The 16,466-nt window shown below is 34.8% G+C and overlaps 1 protein-coding gene across 1 annotated transcript; it reads right to left on the bottom strand.

Annotated features, from left to right (window-relative positions):
* Positions 1–1,671: 1,671 nt before the first annotated feature.
* On the bottom strand, positions 1,672–8,757 carry LOC128861723 (uncharacterized). The gene is made up of 3 exons (XM_054100070.1): positions 8,383–8,757; positions 5,117–5,303; positions 1,672–2,646 (listed from the first exon to the last, which is right to left on the bottom strand). Exons 1-3 carry the CDS (start codon positions 8,392–8,394, stop codon positions 2,408–2,410), a joined length of 438 nt encoding a protein of 145 aa, XP_053956045.1. The 5' UTR covers positions 8,395–8,757; the 3' UTR covers positions 1,672–2,407.
* Between the last annotated feature and the right edge of the window lie 7,709 nt (positions 8,758–16,466).

Genomic DNA, 16,466 nt, shown 5'->3' with positions numbered 1-16,466 from the left:
TTCTTCATCTCCTACGGTGAGCCTTAAAGTTGTATACGTAATTTTAAAACTGTCGCGACCACTTAAGTGATGTACTATATAGTACAACTTGTTACCACACCACTATCTGCGAGTAACATACATACGGTTCACTAGACAGGGTTAGTTTACTGGGGCAGCAGCCCTTGGTCGGAAAATTCCGAGTTATTCCGGTAACGCAGAATTGGTTGTCATCTAACACCCGTCTCCTCTGGACCCAACCTGTCGAAATAGTAAGTTTTCTGGGTCTACCTTTAGATGAGTTAGACGAAGACAACCGGTGATTTACACTACACTGATAGGGCTCAGTATTACTGCTACAAGAACAACAACAACATCACCACCACCAACAACAACCACAGTAACATACATATATTCCCCACAGAATCCATCAGAACTGTCCCCATGTTTCAGAAATTAAACGCCAAACGGAACCAAAATAAAATCCGTAAGAGTCTGAAATGAAGTAAATGAAGATTTTCTATCATATTTTGATTCCTATGCCATTGTTCACGAAGACTCCAATTTAAACAGGCAAAATCGCTAAAGTGCAAATTCTGTCTTAATGTTTTGAAGAGTCTCACCTGTTTTCATCTGGGCGTGCATACAAAGTAATAAAAAAGAAAAAAAAATAAATTAAATTAAAAAATACTCTTGAACCAACAAGGCAATGAAACTGTAAAAAACATCGCAGATAGGTATTCAAGTCGTAAGTGCTTCAGCCCAACTCGAGATTCCACGCCGTTCACAAAAATTGCGAATTTCTCAGTCCACATTGACCACATTGAGACAAATCTTTGCCTACATCCTTATAAGATCAAATGAATTCAAAAGAAGAAGTACCGAAACTTTGGCTTTGTTAGGCTCAATAATGGTGGAATACAAGAATAAATTCCATCATCATCTGATTCAGTTGCGTGAGAGAAATGTGAAAATACGAACTGGAATACAAGAAGAAGCATAAATTACAAAACGCGAATAAATCACACAAGTGGGACGCCGCACACAAAGCAATTCTGTAAAATTTACTGAGAGCAGGATAGCGGTACGAGATGAGTGCCAACTTTGTCACACACACACACACCAATTCTGTAAAATTTACTGAGAGCACAACAGCGGGAGAGCACAACACGAGATGCGTACCACCTTTGTATTCTGTACATCGCGTGATATGCCCATATTAAAAACTTCTATAGAATTCATTTGTTCAGTGTAGTCATCGAAGCGCTTGCAAAAATTGCCAAACGTTTGTCTTCACAATGACTTGGTTTTTTCAGATGGTTTATATAGGTAAATTGTATAGTATCAATTAAAGAAATTTAGCTGAGTTGGCTTGTGCGTGGGGAACATTTCAAATCAAATCCTAGTAAAAGTATTTCTAATTGTAGTCGCCCTTCGGCAGGCAATGGCCAACCTTCGAGTTCACTTCTGCCAAAAAAGAAGGTCTTCCATTCCTAGGACAACTGGGCAATATCAAGTCGCACACGAAAAACGGAGGAGCAGCTTGACCATACACATAATGAAGGATGTACACGCTAATTAAATATATATATAATTATATGTATGCCAGCAATTGATATTAATGATTTTGAATAGTCAAAAGTTTTGTCATAAGAATCGCAGAATTTATAGCAAAAGTTTGCTTTTAATTAAAAATAAATACCAAAACAAAAGGGTTAAATCACTAAAGTATGCTTGTGCCTAAAAGTATGCTAGACTCTTCACAATATTCGAATATAGCAGGGATTCGACTACCACTGTGCAGGGATTTGTTTTTATGTAGGCATTACAAAACCTTATTTACTATATCAAAGGAATTTATTCGATTATTTTTTATAAAACAAATAACAAGTTACTTGAGCTATACGTACGTATACAATATTTCGAATTTGCAGTATTAACTGCTAATACTGGCTGATGGAAAAGTCGCTAAAGATGTTTGAATTTATGTACATATATATGGCGATGTATGAATGATAGTAATGTGAAAATGTGATGCAGGGCTAACAATGTTTGGCGCAAAGATTCTTTTAAATGATTAAAGTGAATGCCTAAATATACATAGATGCATACATGTATACGTTGCTACGTATTTTTGTCTAAAGTAATAATAAATACTAATTAATAAGGTACACATGGTGCATTGCGCGCTCTGCAGCGCTAATGAGAGAATAATATTTAACTAAAATTTAAATTAAAACTAAAATCAAAATGTACAAATATAAAATTAACCGTATAAAAAATTAAATTTAATAGGTAGTATATACATATATTGGCTGCTGGCTGGAATGTTGATTGGGCGAATGAATTGCACGTTTAAGCTGTGTGCAAAGCTCCGTGTCGGCTGAATTGTTTAGCTTGAAAAGTGAACAAGCTAAACAAAACACGCTTAGCAAAAGAAATCCTCTTCACATTTGTTGTAACAGCAATATGGGATGTTGTTGTAGCTGGCCGCATGTTCTCGTTTGTAGCGGTCCTTCTTTTCGTGATGCAGCTTTTTTGGCTTATAACGTGGCACCACATCGATTTGACTCAGAATTTGGTAGTGTTCCTGGCCCACTTTCAAATAACCACCGCGTGGGTATAAGCTGCGACTGATGTAATGGCGTTTATCATTAAGTTTTGGATCTGTGCGGGGAACAAAAAGATGAGAGAAATTTAGTGAAATCTTATTGCTAATAAAGGAGGAATGATGTCAATCAATATTTATATATGTATATGAATAATATAGTTATGAAACGCATGATTTCAATTATTTCAGATGACGCAAAGTGCGGATTAAAAAGAATCCAATTAACGAAACCGGTGGGAGGAACAGTTAACTTGTACACTTAAATAACAATATTTGCATGCATGTAAGTATGTATGCTTGTATGTATGTATGGCATGCACTTGGGTGTGTCAGTGGGAATGTTTTTCGGAGCTTAGCCCAACTTTCTCTGAACTTTCCCTTAATTTGTATGCCTGTTATTGGTCTATCTATTTATATAACCGCACGTATGCAACGGTCGTGTGTAACAGCATAAGAAGACAAGATACATACGGACATATATACACCAAAAGGCTCAACATGATGAGAGAAGCCAGTTTAGCGATGTCACTCTATCCGACCATTCGCCCAGTAAGACGAGCAAACATTAATATTTAATTTTTTAATTAGTAGGTAATTAATATTTCATAATAATACTAAGATAATATTTAATATTTTATTTAATAATAATTTTAATTTACTCTTTATTTAATGCAATTTTGTTTTGAAAATGAGCGAAATCGCTTAATAAGCCCGCCCACCTTTCATATAACGGTATTATAATTAAAGCAATTTTACTCAAATTTAGTATAAATAGTGAACCCAAGAAAACTAATACTGTGCAAAAAAATTGCCTTAAATTGGATGGTACCACGCCCACTTTTGAGTTCAGCCTTACTGTTCGTTCGGCCGTGGTTTTCTATCGGCTCTTAATCTCTTACTATTTTCTTGCGGATTTGACTAGTGAAAATATGGAGACTTTTAATTTCTAGTTCGTGCTTTTCCAATCAGTGCAGTCTATAAAAGCTATATATCTCTACATATAAACTGAAAAAATCTAAAACGCAACATGCCGTACTTTTTCAGACTGCAAGTTGATCACACGCAACACAAGGTGCTAGAGTAGGAAGGATTGTCTCACCTTGACTGCATTTGCATCCTACCGGCTAATCTCGATTTCTTGAGCAGCTCGAGTTAGTCGTTCTTTTGTAATGCTTGCTGAGCAAGCAGCGCTCATCTGATTGCTTGTATGCACTAACAGCTATCAGAAGCAAAAGCCACAGACGTTGAAATTGTGAATAAGAAAAATATAAAAACTTTGAAAAAAAAATGAACGGCGCAGCGCCCACTTTTGGATAAATGCGTGTATATCGATAATGTATTAGCAAAATTCGCCTGCACTTGGTCCGTGTATTTCCGCTCATCCCATTTAAATTTGACATAAATATTATTGAGGTCGTATAAAAACTATGCGCACTTTTAATAAATTAAGATTAAATTTCCATCCGCACGTCTGATGCAGCCTGCTATAAGTCTCATTGTCCACGAGTTTGTTTGATTTTAAAAATTAACAACCAGCTAAAATTAAATTTTATTAAAATGTAAGCGGGTATATAAAGTTCGGTCCAGACTGAATTTAGTCTTCTGTACTTGTTAATAAGAAGCAGTTTTTTAGGCAGAATATAATCATATTCCCTCATTCGAATTTATTACTATCTTCATTTTTTTTTTTTTTTTTGTGGGCAAGCTACTGAAATTTCAGACACAATTTTTTCACATCCACTTTGTGTTTGCATCAAAATGTGAGCGGTCAGACAATAAATGCAAATCAACCGTATCACTTTCAGGGCTTTTTAAAACTTCACCATAATAATAGTATTACCGAGCGTAAATTCTAGGAGTTCATTTTTTATTTTTAAAGTTACGCTTGCTTACAAGCCTTTTGCGTATTTCGCCTGCAGTTGCTATTTGACTTGCACAAATATGCACACTTCCGCTTGTAAACTGCATATCAAGCACATTTATTGAAACTATTTTCTTTTTTATTTTTAATTTTTCTTCAAGTTTATTTATTTGTCGTTTAATTGACAGAAACTGTGAAAAATAAATGCAATGCCAAAGTTTACTGACTTGGTGGCCTTTTCGTGTCAGCCAGCCGCCGCCAGTTGTAAACATTGGCATGTTGACAGGCTTGTCGCCGGATTGACTTTATACTACACTCGAAATACACGCAATTATATTAAAGGAGGATGCTATTTTGCATTTACGCTTTTGTCGTTGAGTCAACAAAAACTCAACTGTTTATGTATGTATGCAGGCAGGTAGATATTGTAGTTTAACACTTGTCGGTAATGCATATTAAACATTTTATTTTTAATCTGATTAACACCTCCAGTACTATTTAAGTTGACTATAAATTAGCGCGTGCCAAATTCGTGCGCTTAAAGCACGTGCAGTGCATTTCCTAGTACAAGTATCACCCCATGCATGCCTATGCTTGTGTGGATATGTAAATGCTCAAGAACATTTGCAGGCATATTTCTGTGTTTGTGCATGTGTTTAACTTACATTCATTGTGATATATTAAATTGTGTTCATATGGCATGGGCAGTGAACGCTTCTCCCTCGCCTCGTCTTGCATGAATAAGTGCTCGCACGCCTCCATGGCGAATTTTTTCATCTTCTCCAGCGAGCAGTAGGCATTGACTTTCGCCACAAAGCCACAAGCGAGGATTGTGAAGATAAATATTCTTAGCTGAAAGATGAAATAAGATTTAAAGAAAGGAAAAGTTTGTTATAATTTTTTTTTTCAATTGCATAACATACATGATTTTAATGCTTTATAGGTAAATGAAACTTTCAATGTTGGCTGTATTAATTTTATTTCAACTATAGTCCAGCATTGAAAAATATCGAATTTCTTCTTCGACTGGTTGTTCGCTGGTGTTAAGCAAATGCGTTACGTATACGCTAGCGCGTACTAGGAAAGCTCATAGAAACTAAAGACTTAAGGCGCGAACACTTAATCATAGTTGGCAATTTATCATGTCACGGTAGTTTAACAAGAATCCAAAAATTTATTTATTTAGAATCATTAATTGAGCAACAGAAAATGTTTTTACCTAGAGATATGTGATGTATTTCTGTTTCAGGAGATCCAAGTCAATATATTAATCAAATACCAGATTATATTTATCTTAAAAATCACATACAAGGAATCGGTTTGGTTGACTTTGTTTTTAAGATTAATAATTATATTTCAGTCATGAATTATTATGTGAAAAATGATATGCTACATTTAGTTAAGCAAATTATTGTACAATCCTCATTATAATTAATAATATAATGGAAATATATTTAACCTAAAGCTATTAACTATCAAGCAATAACTGCTACACGAATGACCGCTATAATAGTGGGTTCATTCTTCTCATTTCCTATGCATTAAGATGTAAGATAAGAAAATTGAGATTTTTAAAAGGAATGACGAGCAAAAGAAAATTTGATTGGCATCTGTTAGAGCTGCAATAAAAACTGAAGTCTAAGTTTGAGAAGCAATGTTATTATCCTCAACTCATATAAATTTATTCATACGAATAACAAAACAGGTCAAAAAACCAAACAGCGAGAAAATGTTGCAGATGCATCAGTTATTGTAAAAGTTAATATCTCAGAGGATTCTGTGTTAGTTCTATGACCTACATTCAACAGTACAAATATTTGACGTCTGAAGATAGGCTTGGCTTGGGAAAATATCAATTATTATATTAATTTTTGTATTATTTTTAGCAAACTATCAATACTATTTCGACTAATTTCGTATTTAGATTAATTTTCAGTCTAAAAGTAGAAAAAGGTGAATTGCCATTACCGAAGCAAAACTAAAATACGAGCCGATTTCATATTGAAAGCTTAGTAAGTGGTGTGCATATGGCAGTAATGGCGATGTCTTGCAGTCTAATTTTAATGATATCTGGATTGACTTGTTTGTTGGGATTTCATTGTGCCAATAAACCATTGTTTTATAAAAGCAAATATGTTATTGTATTAAAAATATCTGGCATTTTAAGTATTTGAAGTATTCTGTCGGGATAATTTCTTGAAATTCCAACTGTAAATTTCGGAATCTGGGGCATAATATTCATATATAATAACTAATTTTATTTCAATATTGATATGAATTATTTAAGAGTTCATGTATTAGGTTGGGGAAAAAGAAATCCAACTCGGTAGATGGCTGTAGTAATAGATATCTCGTAAAGTATAGATCAAACTATTTAAAAGTTTACGCTCGTTGTCAAGGTGACATTTCACACTAAAAAATTATTTTGGTGTTTTTCGTTTGTTCCATTCAGTTTTGAGTTACAGGGCGTTTACAATGAAAGTCAAAAAAGACAAAATTTAGTACACTTTACAGTTTTTCTTTGATGAAGGCGAAAATGTAAACCAGGCTGCCGAAATTATTAGTGATGTTTGTGGTGTCGATGCTGTAAAAGCTAATTACGTGCAATTTTGGTTTCGTCGATTCCGTTCAGGCATTTTTGATGCTAAAGAAAATGTCAATAATTACGAAAATGTCGCTGAAATCACAGCAATAGTCGAAGTTGATTGGTATCTTAGTAGTTCTAGCATTTCCTAGGAGCTAAAGGTCGACCATAAAACAGTTATAAACCATTTTCGCAAAAATTGTACGCAAAAACAATGGATTTCTTTTGGCACTTACACCCTCTTTGGCTGTTTAGCCGAGCTTCTTCAACTAAATGTGGTGAGCGCATTGCTGTTTTTCCACAAATAGAGGAACTTACGTTTCTAAGTCGACTCCGAGCGAAAGTTTTTTTTTTTTTGAGCAGATTTTTCATGGCAGAAATAAACTCGGAGGCCTGTCGAGGGTCGACCGCTATTAGAAAAAGTTGTTTGAATAAAAACTTAGGATGATAATAATGATATCTGATCTCTAAAATAATGAATAAAAAATTAATAATAAGGAAAAAATGCTTTCACCAAACTCTTTTACGATTTATATTGCCAGATGTTTTTTGGTAAAATAATAAAAATCTTGGCATAGCAGACAAAACTTACAAACCTATGACAACTAAATTGATCATACTCACATTAAGATAATGTGAGTCATTGGTGGTGAAATTATGATACAAAAATATTTTACATCTTGTGAAATTCGTGTGTCTGGATGGCACAGAAACGCAGAGCAAATGATGTTAGCCAAATCATTTGGTGATTTATATTAAGTGACACTCTTATACCTTTGGTGACTCAGCAGTTTATTTAAAGGCACGAAAGCCGGCTCATATTCATTCTCTGCAAATGCTGTACTTTCATATAAATACAAATTGTCACCAGCACTTTGCCTTCTATACATATAAAACTTATGCAACACTTTACATACATACATACATACATATTAAGATGCCGGTATTAAATAAAGATACGGAAGTATTTGCGTTCAACAATGTAACAATGCAGCTTTGCCGAAATGCAAAATATGTATGAATTGTCGAACAGAGAGAACAGCGAATGTTGGGTAGAGCAGTGAATTCCAAATAAAGCCGAAATAAATCGTTATTTTTAACTGCAACTCGACAATACGGCGGTACTACACAACAGCTGCTGTGGGAAATGGAAAGTCCCACTGTTACAAAAACAAAAGATATGGGGTTGCATTTAGAAGGCGAAGTCTTATGCGGCTACCAAGCAGTAGCTCAAAACTTTTATTGACTATTTTTCGATCACAGAAGGAGATTAATAGACTTTTTCACGAATACACTTTGTTGTTAAACACTTGTTTCACTAATTTACGGTTGAGAAATTACACTTACCGTTATTTGCATGTCTTTTTAGTTTTGCAATTAAACAAACACTTTCACTTAGAGCTGCTAAACTACTCAACACTTTTACTTTTAATTCTATGTTTTTTTGCACATTTATTAGTGCTTTTTCTTTTTGTGATTGCAGTTTTTGTTCGAAAAAATATTTTTTTAAAGTACTCTTAAGTACTGCAGTCAATGTCTTTGTAACTGTTTCAATTGTTTGATATATTTCACGATCCAATAAAATTTTTGAAAACACTACGCTTATGATTGTTTTATACGAGCAACTCAAACCGTAATCCAATCTGTCTCCGTGCTTGCCGTTCTAAATTCTTAATTGTGGCTTTGTTCACCGCTTGCAGCGTTGTGTTTCCTAATAAAAATATCGAGTTTAAATGAAAGCGCTAATTTCGATTGATTCATTTATATATTCGCCGAGTTGACGACAGGTAATGAAAGAAAGGATCGCCACAATACAAACGCAACGACATCAACACAGCAACACACACGATACAAGATTTCATTTAACTTTTCAGAGATTGAGAGCATTTTGTGGTGCTGAGCAATGCTCAATTGATGAGCGTAACATTGATAATTGAGCAATTAAAATATTTTTGGGAGACAAAACGCGATCGCGTATGAAATAGATACTTAGAACGACAAATATTCATTGTGATTGATTGAGAGATTAACGGAGTAAGCAATTGACGAACGTAAAAACACGAACGCACGTTCACATTAATACCATGCTAAAAACAAAAACAACATAACAAAGTAATTCAGGTGGGAGTAGGAAGCTATTTGACAGTTCATAAATCAAACAATGCAACATCAATTCCGTTGTTAATAATTTGCATGTTTGCAGATAAAAGCAACTATTATATACATGGTCATATATTTTTTTGTCTTTTTTGCATTTTTCGTCTTTTACATACATTTTTTACAAGCATGAAAAAATTCAAAACCTAGACACGTCATACAAATTTATCGGTATTATGTAGAAGATATTAATGGAGCATATTTTACTTTATGTTATTATTCGAAGCGGCGATTTAAGTATTTATTCAAGAAATACATAGTTGTTATATATTAAAAGGCAGACGTCGGTATGCTTTGCAGTGAATAAACACGTGTTTGTAATTTTATTTAGATTAGGTTAGGTTAGGGTTATTTGGTTAATCAATAGGAGTCTCACGTAGATTACAACATGTCTCTAGTGGATTGTATGGATACAAGAATTTATATCCTGCTCGTTATGGTTTTTTTCGTGACACTTAGACCAGGGGGGCGGTATACTTTATGTCTCACTGAGCAAAATAATACAAAACTATAGCAACTATGAAAGTCGTGCTCTGCAATATGCTGGGCAGTGGTTGAAGTCGCTCCAGGCTACCCAAACCCACATTTGGACCATGAGAAACTTTCTCATAAACACTCCAACGACTAATTTATAATTTACACTTGAGAGCATTTAAATTTAGTTGGCGCTAAGCATATTATAATGTCCCATAAAGCCACAGCAACTGGTATATAATCTAACATTGGGATCGTTGGTTGTCCTACCAGATGTTAATGCTTGGCCACACAGAAGTCGGCTGCAATATCGTCGCTATCTCGTTATGGCCCATCTACAAACTCTTTCAAACATCAACATTGATAAACATGAAACGATGGGACGCCTAGGCACTCACTGCAGTCATAACTGGCTTTTAATCTGTCGGGGAAGATGCAGTAAAAATTGGTATCCCTCACAACACATACTGTCCCAGTTTTAAACAACCACATAAAAAGGAAACGATTTCCCATTTTCTCTGTGAGTGCCCTGCCCCATGGAAAGAGAATGTCAACCCTAGGCAAAGCGCTGTTAGAGAGTCTCGCATAACTGTCTGGCTAGGACGACAACAACCTAATAAGAACCTTACAGCACAGACTAGATACAGTCATGCTGTGAATAACCGTTAAACAAGTTGGTAGCGAGGATGTGACAACAAAATGGTGCGGAAGCGCTAGTTGGATAAATCACCACTTTAATCAACGAACCAATCTCTCGCTATCGCCTGGAATATTTAGGTGAGAGGTTATACTACTCGTTGGGCGATAATATTATATATTGTATATGTACCGGTTTTGGCCAGCAAATCATCCAGCTCAAATCATCAATCCGGCAATCTAGGCAATCTCGCCAATGAACATATTCAAGAGCTGCTGAAGATGCAGCGTAAGACTTAGGTGAAAACCCTGTTTGAAATTCGAGCTCAGCAGTAAAGAAATTTTTAATATAGCGTTTGAATTGAAGAGCAAAAACCATTTACTTCTGTCCACATATTATTTCAAGTCTTTCATTTCATGGCTAGGGGACAGCCAGACTAAAATTAGGAGACAAAGTGAGTGGACAACATTTTCGCCAAAACTTAGAAAGTGGCGAATAGATGTAGCAAATGAACATATGTCAGCAACGCGGGAACAGAACTGCCTTAAATGACATGTGCTGGTAAGACAGTGCAGCCTAATGAGCTATAGCCATACTCACTAGCGGCGAATCTTACTCGATAATTTTTCGTCAAGTTAATCGAGAATAGAGATAGCGAGCGGAGAAATGGTGAATAGAAGAGGCCTAGAGAAATAATTATTTTAAAAAGCTATTTAAATAAAACAACGATATATACAAATAAAATCGATTTCTTTGCTGCAACAATTTTATTGATAGAAGAGAAAGCTTGACAAAACAATATTTACTAGTAGAGCGCAAAATGTTAAGAGATACTTATAACCCCTTTCATTTGGAAGATCAAGCATAAGTCGTTATAAAATAATAACAAAATCAAATTCATATTTTTTTCAAGTTGCTTAAACAACTTCCTATTCAACTTATGTGCGTAGTTGATGGCGGTTGATGCCTTGGTAAAAGCGATAAATGTGAAGTGACAGCACTAGGCCTCGTAGAGCGATTTCTAGTAGAAGTGGCTACCAAACTTTTTTTCATCTTTTTTTTATAATAGTATGCAAATAAATTCATTTTAATAAGTACATATGCAAAATTTATTTTAATTTATTTTCTAGTATAATTAAATGTAAATAATTTTCATTTTAATTCATTGTGGCCATTCCGTCAGCAACCTCTCACATTGATCGCGGTATGTGGATGGTCAAGATCTATTGGAAAATAGCTTAAACTGCATCTGATGAATTTGTTTTTAGCATAATTTTAATTTTTTTTACAAAAACCTGACTTATACTTGAATACTGCAATAGTGACCGATTTGTTAGCATAGATTTGTAACTTGTCAAAACTCTACAAAAACAATCCAAAGACGTCATCTCGTTGACTTTGATGCCTATTTGGCTGATCTGTTGTGAATGACCCTATGGCAATAGCGCAATATTATAAATAATAACGATTTTTAGTCACTGTTAACCTTTTGTCACGGTTAATGGTGGCTGGTCAAACTTTTCTGAAAACAAGAGAGAGAGTTACTATGAGAGTATCGCAAGAATGAAAACACAGTTTTCTTTGCTGCCCTGTAAAAACAACTTATTGGATTTTATTTATAACTTTTCCATTTGATGCCTATTTCAAGTAACTTCACAACAGTAAATAATTAAATAAATAAGTTATAAAAATTATAATAATTTAACAGACGCTATATTCAAACGCATAAAATATAAGGCTCAGAAGTAGATAAACAATGAATATGAAAGTCAAAAAAGTATGCTACCAATTTAGTTTTACGACCTGAATTTGAGAGTCAAACACTGCAAGGAAAGTTAAATAACATGAGACTGTATAATTGCTTTAATGCACAAACTTTTCAGAAATCTCACCATTCCACTCTTACGCTAATTTACCTGGACTTCTCTGGCCTCCACAAACCAGTCATCTTCTTATTTCAGACGCATGTGACCAACAGTTCGATGAACTACTATTTGTATCCATATATATGCATATATTCAAAAGTGTTAGCTAATTGCATTTAGCAGTCAGAAAATATAATAATAAAGTATGTTTTTTAATTGACTATCCAAAGCTCTGCCTTTGTCGGGACCGCATGCCCTGAGCCAGTTTTTGGTCTATGCCAACTAAAGAATGCAAACATTATATGTGCATGAAGTCTCATATTTTTAAGCATTCCAGTTTGGTTCAAATTCCGGTCATTACAAAAAAAAAAAAGCATTCCACTTCTAATGAATTGCAAGCCACTGGAGTCCCCGGTACGGTAAGAAAGTATATATTATTGTTGTATACAGTAAATGGGCAACATTCATACATGCATACATATTTGCACGTAATATAGCACCGTTCGACACGTACGCGTATTTGCAAGACCGTATCTGGCCGGTTTTCTAGATCCATTTGGTTACGCGTTTTAGGCGCAACCATGCTGAGTATTTTCTTCCATATAAAAGACTTCCGAAGAAAATTTACATGCAAACAATTAAAGTTGAATTTTATAAAGTTGCCACTGGAACTTCAGTTGACAGAACTTCTTTTAATTATATATTTTGCGATTTTGAAAAACTGAATAGTTTGGATGGCTCTGCTATCAAAAAATGACCTTGCAGTGCGCTTTGATGCTTTCAGATCTGCTCAAAAATATTCCCAATTTTTAAAAAGTTTAAATCTGCTAATGACCAGATCTTTTGTGAAAAATATCGTCATTATCTGAATGAGTTCAACTGTCTGGGCAAATTTTTGTACCGTTATTATATTCTTAATTTTGAAATAAATATTAAGTCTACTCCGAAGGCCTTCTCGAATTTCATCAAATTAGCCAAACCAAAAATCACAATTCCATCATCAGTCTCCTTTAAGACAAATCTGCGTGTTCTATGCACGAGGCAGCTAACTTATTTGCTGATTTTTTTAAATCGAACTACGTTTCTGATGGCGCTGTTTACCACAATATCTTTGCATTTTTCTACGATACATTCGTCGATTTCGGATCACTTTCTCTCTCAACTGAGGATATATAAATAATAACTGGGATCTCAAAACGTAAAAACTTCCCCCAAACTGAATTTGAGGGTCTTACGGCTATTTTATTATTTATTGCCCTCTCTGAGGCTGCGCTGAAAATAATTTTCAATAAGTCATTATCTTCTGGAAAATTCACTGATTCACTGATTCAAACTCACTTCTATAACTCCCATATTGAAAAGCGGAATAAGAAAGATATATGAAATTAAAGATCTATCTCGAAGCTCAATAATGCATCTAAACTTTTGGAATGCGTCATGAAAGATAAAATAAATTTCTCAGTTAAGAGTTCAATTTGCCCGAATCAACACGCATTTCTATAGGGTCGTTCTACACTTACAAATGTGGCTGGCTTTAGTGACACGGCAATCTCTTCTGGGTGCCAAGTTGATTACATTTTCACTGACTTTTCTAAAGTCTCCGACAAAGTTTCACATATAGTGCTGATTGTCAGGCTCGCTTGCCTAGGTATTCACTCAACTTTTCTGCAATGGCTTAAATCCTATTTGAGTCGAAGGCGGTGCACCCTCGATGATATTCAATCTGAGCCTTTTTTCGTCTCCTGCGGCGTACCACAAGGTAGCATTCTGGGTACATTGCTGATTATTTTGTTTATAAATGGCATTGGTTCTCGGTTTTCATTCGCCGATCCGAAGATTTATTCAGTCGTTAAGAATATGGCAAATATGATGAGACACCAATCCGAATTGGATGAATATATTCTTGGTGCTTCAAATCACATCTTTCCTTAAATATTAAAGGCTGTGTCCATGTTTCCTTTTCAAAATCACACAGTTTATTAAAAAGCCAATACAGCTTCTCTAGAGAAATCTTGAATTTAATGATCTTGACGTTATCTTTGATATTAAAATTTCATTCATCAGTCATATTAATTTTATCGTTCCAAAGGCATCGCTATGCTTGGTTTTATACGGCGTAATAGCACTGAATTTACTGATCAGTACACCATAAAACTGCTTTATACCTCTTTTGTTCGTTCGCATCTGGAGTATGCGGCAATAATCTGGCGCCCTTTCCACCAGTTTCACATTGATAGGATAAAACGCGTACATAAGATGTTTCTAAAATTTGCTTTACGTTTATTCGGTCTCTCGGATCCTATGCTTTCATTTGCTCCACGTTTTTTTGTTTTGATTATTCACTCCTCTTCGGAGCATAGGGCCTCGACACGACTTGTCTGAAAGGAATCCATTCCAAATGTTCTAAAACTGTTTTATGGTCGATCTTTAGCTCCTCAGTGATGCTATGAGTACTAAAATGCTAGTCAACTTCAATTATTTCTGTGATTTTATCGACCTTTTCGACATTATTGACATTTTCTTTGACATTAAAAATTCCTGAACGGAATCGACGAAACCAAATTGCAAATGCAATTGAACCATCAAAAATAATAACGTAATTTTGCCACTGTCGCATTTTACAATCTGTTGGAAATTCAAACAAAAAAACGCCATGTCCGCGCGGGAAACATAATTTATTAAATGTGTTTTATGCTATAAAAGCTTGCTGATCGTGATGGTCCAATATTCTGGCTAAATATACATTCAAATGAAAAAGTCACCAATGACCTCAATATAAGTGTCTTTTATAACATATCCCAGCCATTTATGACACTTGGTGTCTGCTCTTACTGTTGCAGTTTTCTTTTGTTCCTTCTTTAACAGCAATTAATAGATGTTTATCTAGCTTTTCTTCTCACAGCTTGCATTTGAAAAATGCAGGTAAATGGGAGTAAATGGAAGTTAGTATAGCAAATAAAATCAAAAGCTTTGTTCAGGCTTTCAAACACTTTCATGTGTACCTCTAATGCTTGTATGTATGTATGTATGTATGTATACTTGAATGGAATAAAAAGAAAGTAAAATTAGTACAGTGGCGAGTATTGTATTTATACATAAAAATGGGCTGTTGTCGTAATAAATATTTTGGCAACTTGGCAAGGACGAAATTAAAACGCGATTATCAGGTCGATCGGCGGTCAAACGAATTGCGTCAGTCGGTAATTCGTTTAAATGGGTGCGACTGCACGAAAGAAAATATATTTCCTCGGATTTGCCAACGTGAATATGATGACGTTATTGCATACTACATACGACAATTGACAATGAAATGTAACGGTTGTTACTTACGACACTTACTTAATTTTAAAACGCCGGCTCGTCACTATAAATAATGCTAACACACAAGTGTCGCGTCGTCGTCGTCGTCAAAAATATCCGTAAATCGAGCACTGACCAAACAAGGTGGCCATGGCAGTGGCACTGTGCGGTTACTGGGCGATATATTCGTGTTTGTATGCGTAAAAATAATACGTTTTCATATTGACACACAATATGTATGTACATATGTACCTCTTTGCACACGTTTATATTATATGAATATGCATGCATGGAATAGCTGTATGAAATAAGTATACATATGTGTGTTGAATAAAACTTAAAATTACATAGCCGTTCATATACTATATATGCTCGCATGTATCAACATATGTACATATATACATAGGTGAATTGGTAATTGGTTGTTCATACCAGTTGACGATTATGCTATTTTAGGAAGAATCAAACAAGTTATTTTCTGTTGCTCACATATTCACAGAGTTGAATTTGGTATTATAACTGTAATATTTCAATATGAATATTTCAATGAATATTTAAAAATGTGCATTTGGCTTACAGCAGATATCATATAAATACTCGAATTATTATTAGAATACGTGATGTCGAATAAATATTTGTTATTTTGCAAACGGATTACAATTGATAACAGTCTCCTCGTTTTAAGCTGGCGAAATTTCCCAGAAAGTGAATATGAAAACAAGAATAGCTAACTCCCGTCGAGTGCGCTGGATACCGCTTGTGGATACGGAATAACTGAATGGAATAAAAATAGAAAACGGCAATGCTAGATCTCCTAGAGTATTTCTGCCATGGAAAACCTTATCATAAGGTCGCTTGTCTTTCAAACACGGGATAAAACTGTGGAACTGTCCATTTATACGGCTATCTCAATACACACACACACACATACACACACAATATACAGAAAAACCTGGACCAAAGCTTCTAGGCATTTTTTATTGTATTAACGTTTCTTA

This window comes from Anastrepha ludens, chromosome 4 (assembly GCF_028408465.1).
Source record: "Anastrepha ludens isolate Willacy chromosome 4, idAnaLude1.1, whole genome shotgun sequence".
NCBI classification, from domain to species: domain Eukaryota; kingdom Metazoa; phylum Arthropoda; class Insecta; order Diptera; family Tephritidae; genus Anastrepha; species Anastrepha ludens.
Note: the sequence above shows the minus strand (reverse complement) of the source record. Positions and strands in the feature narration are given on the sequence as shown.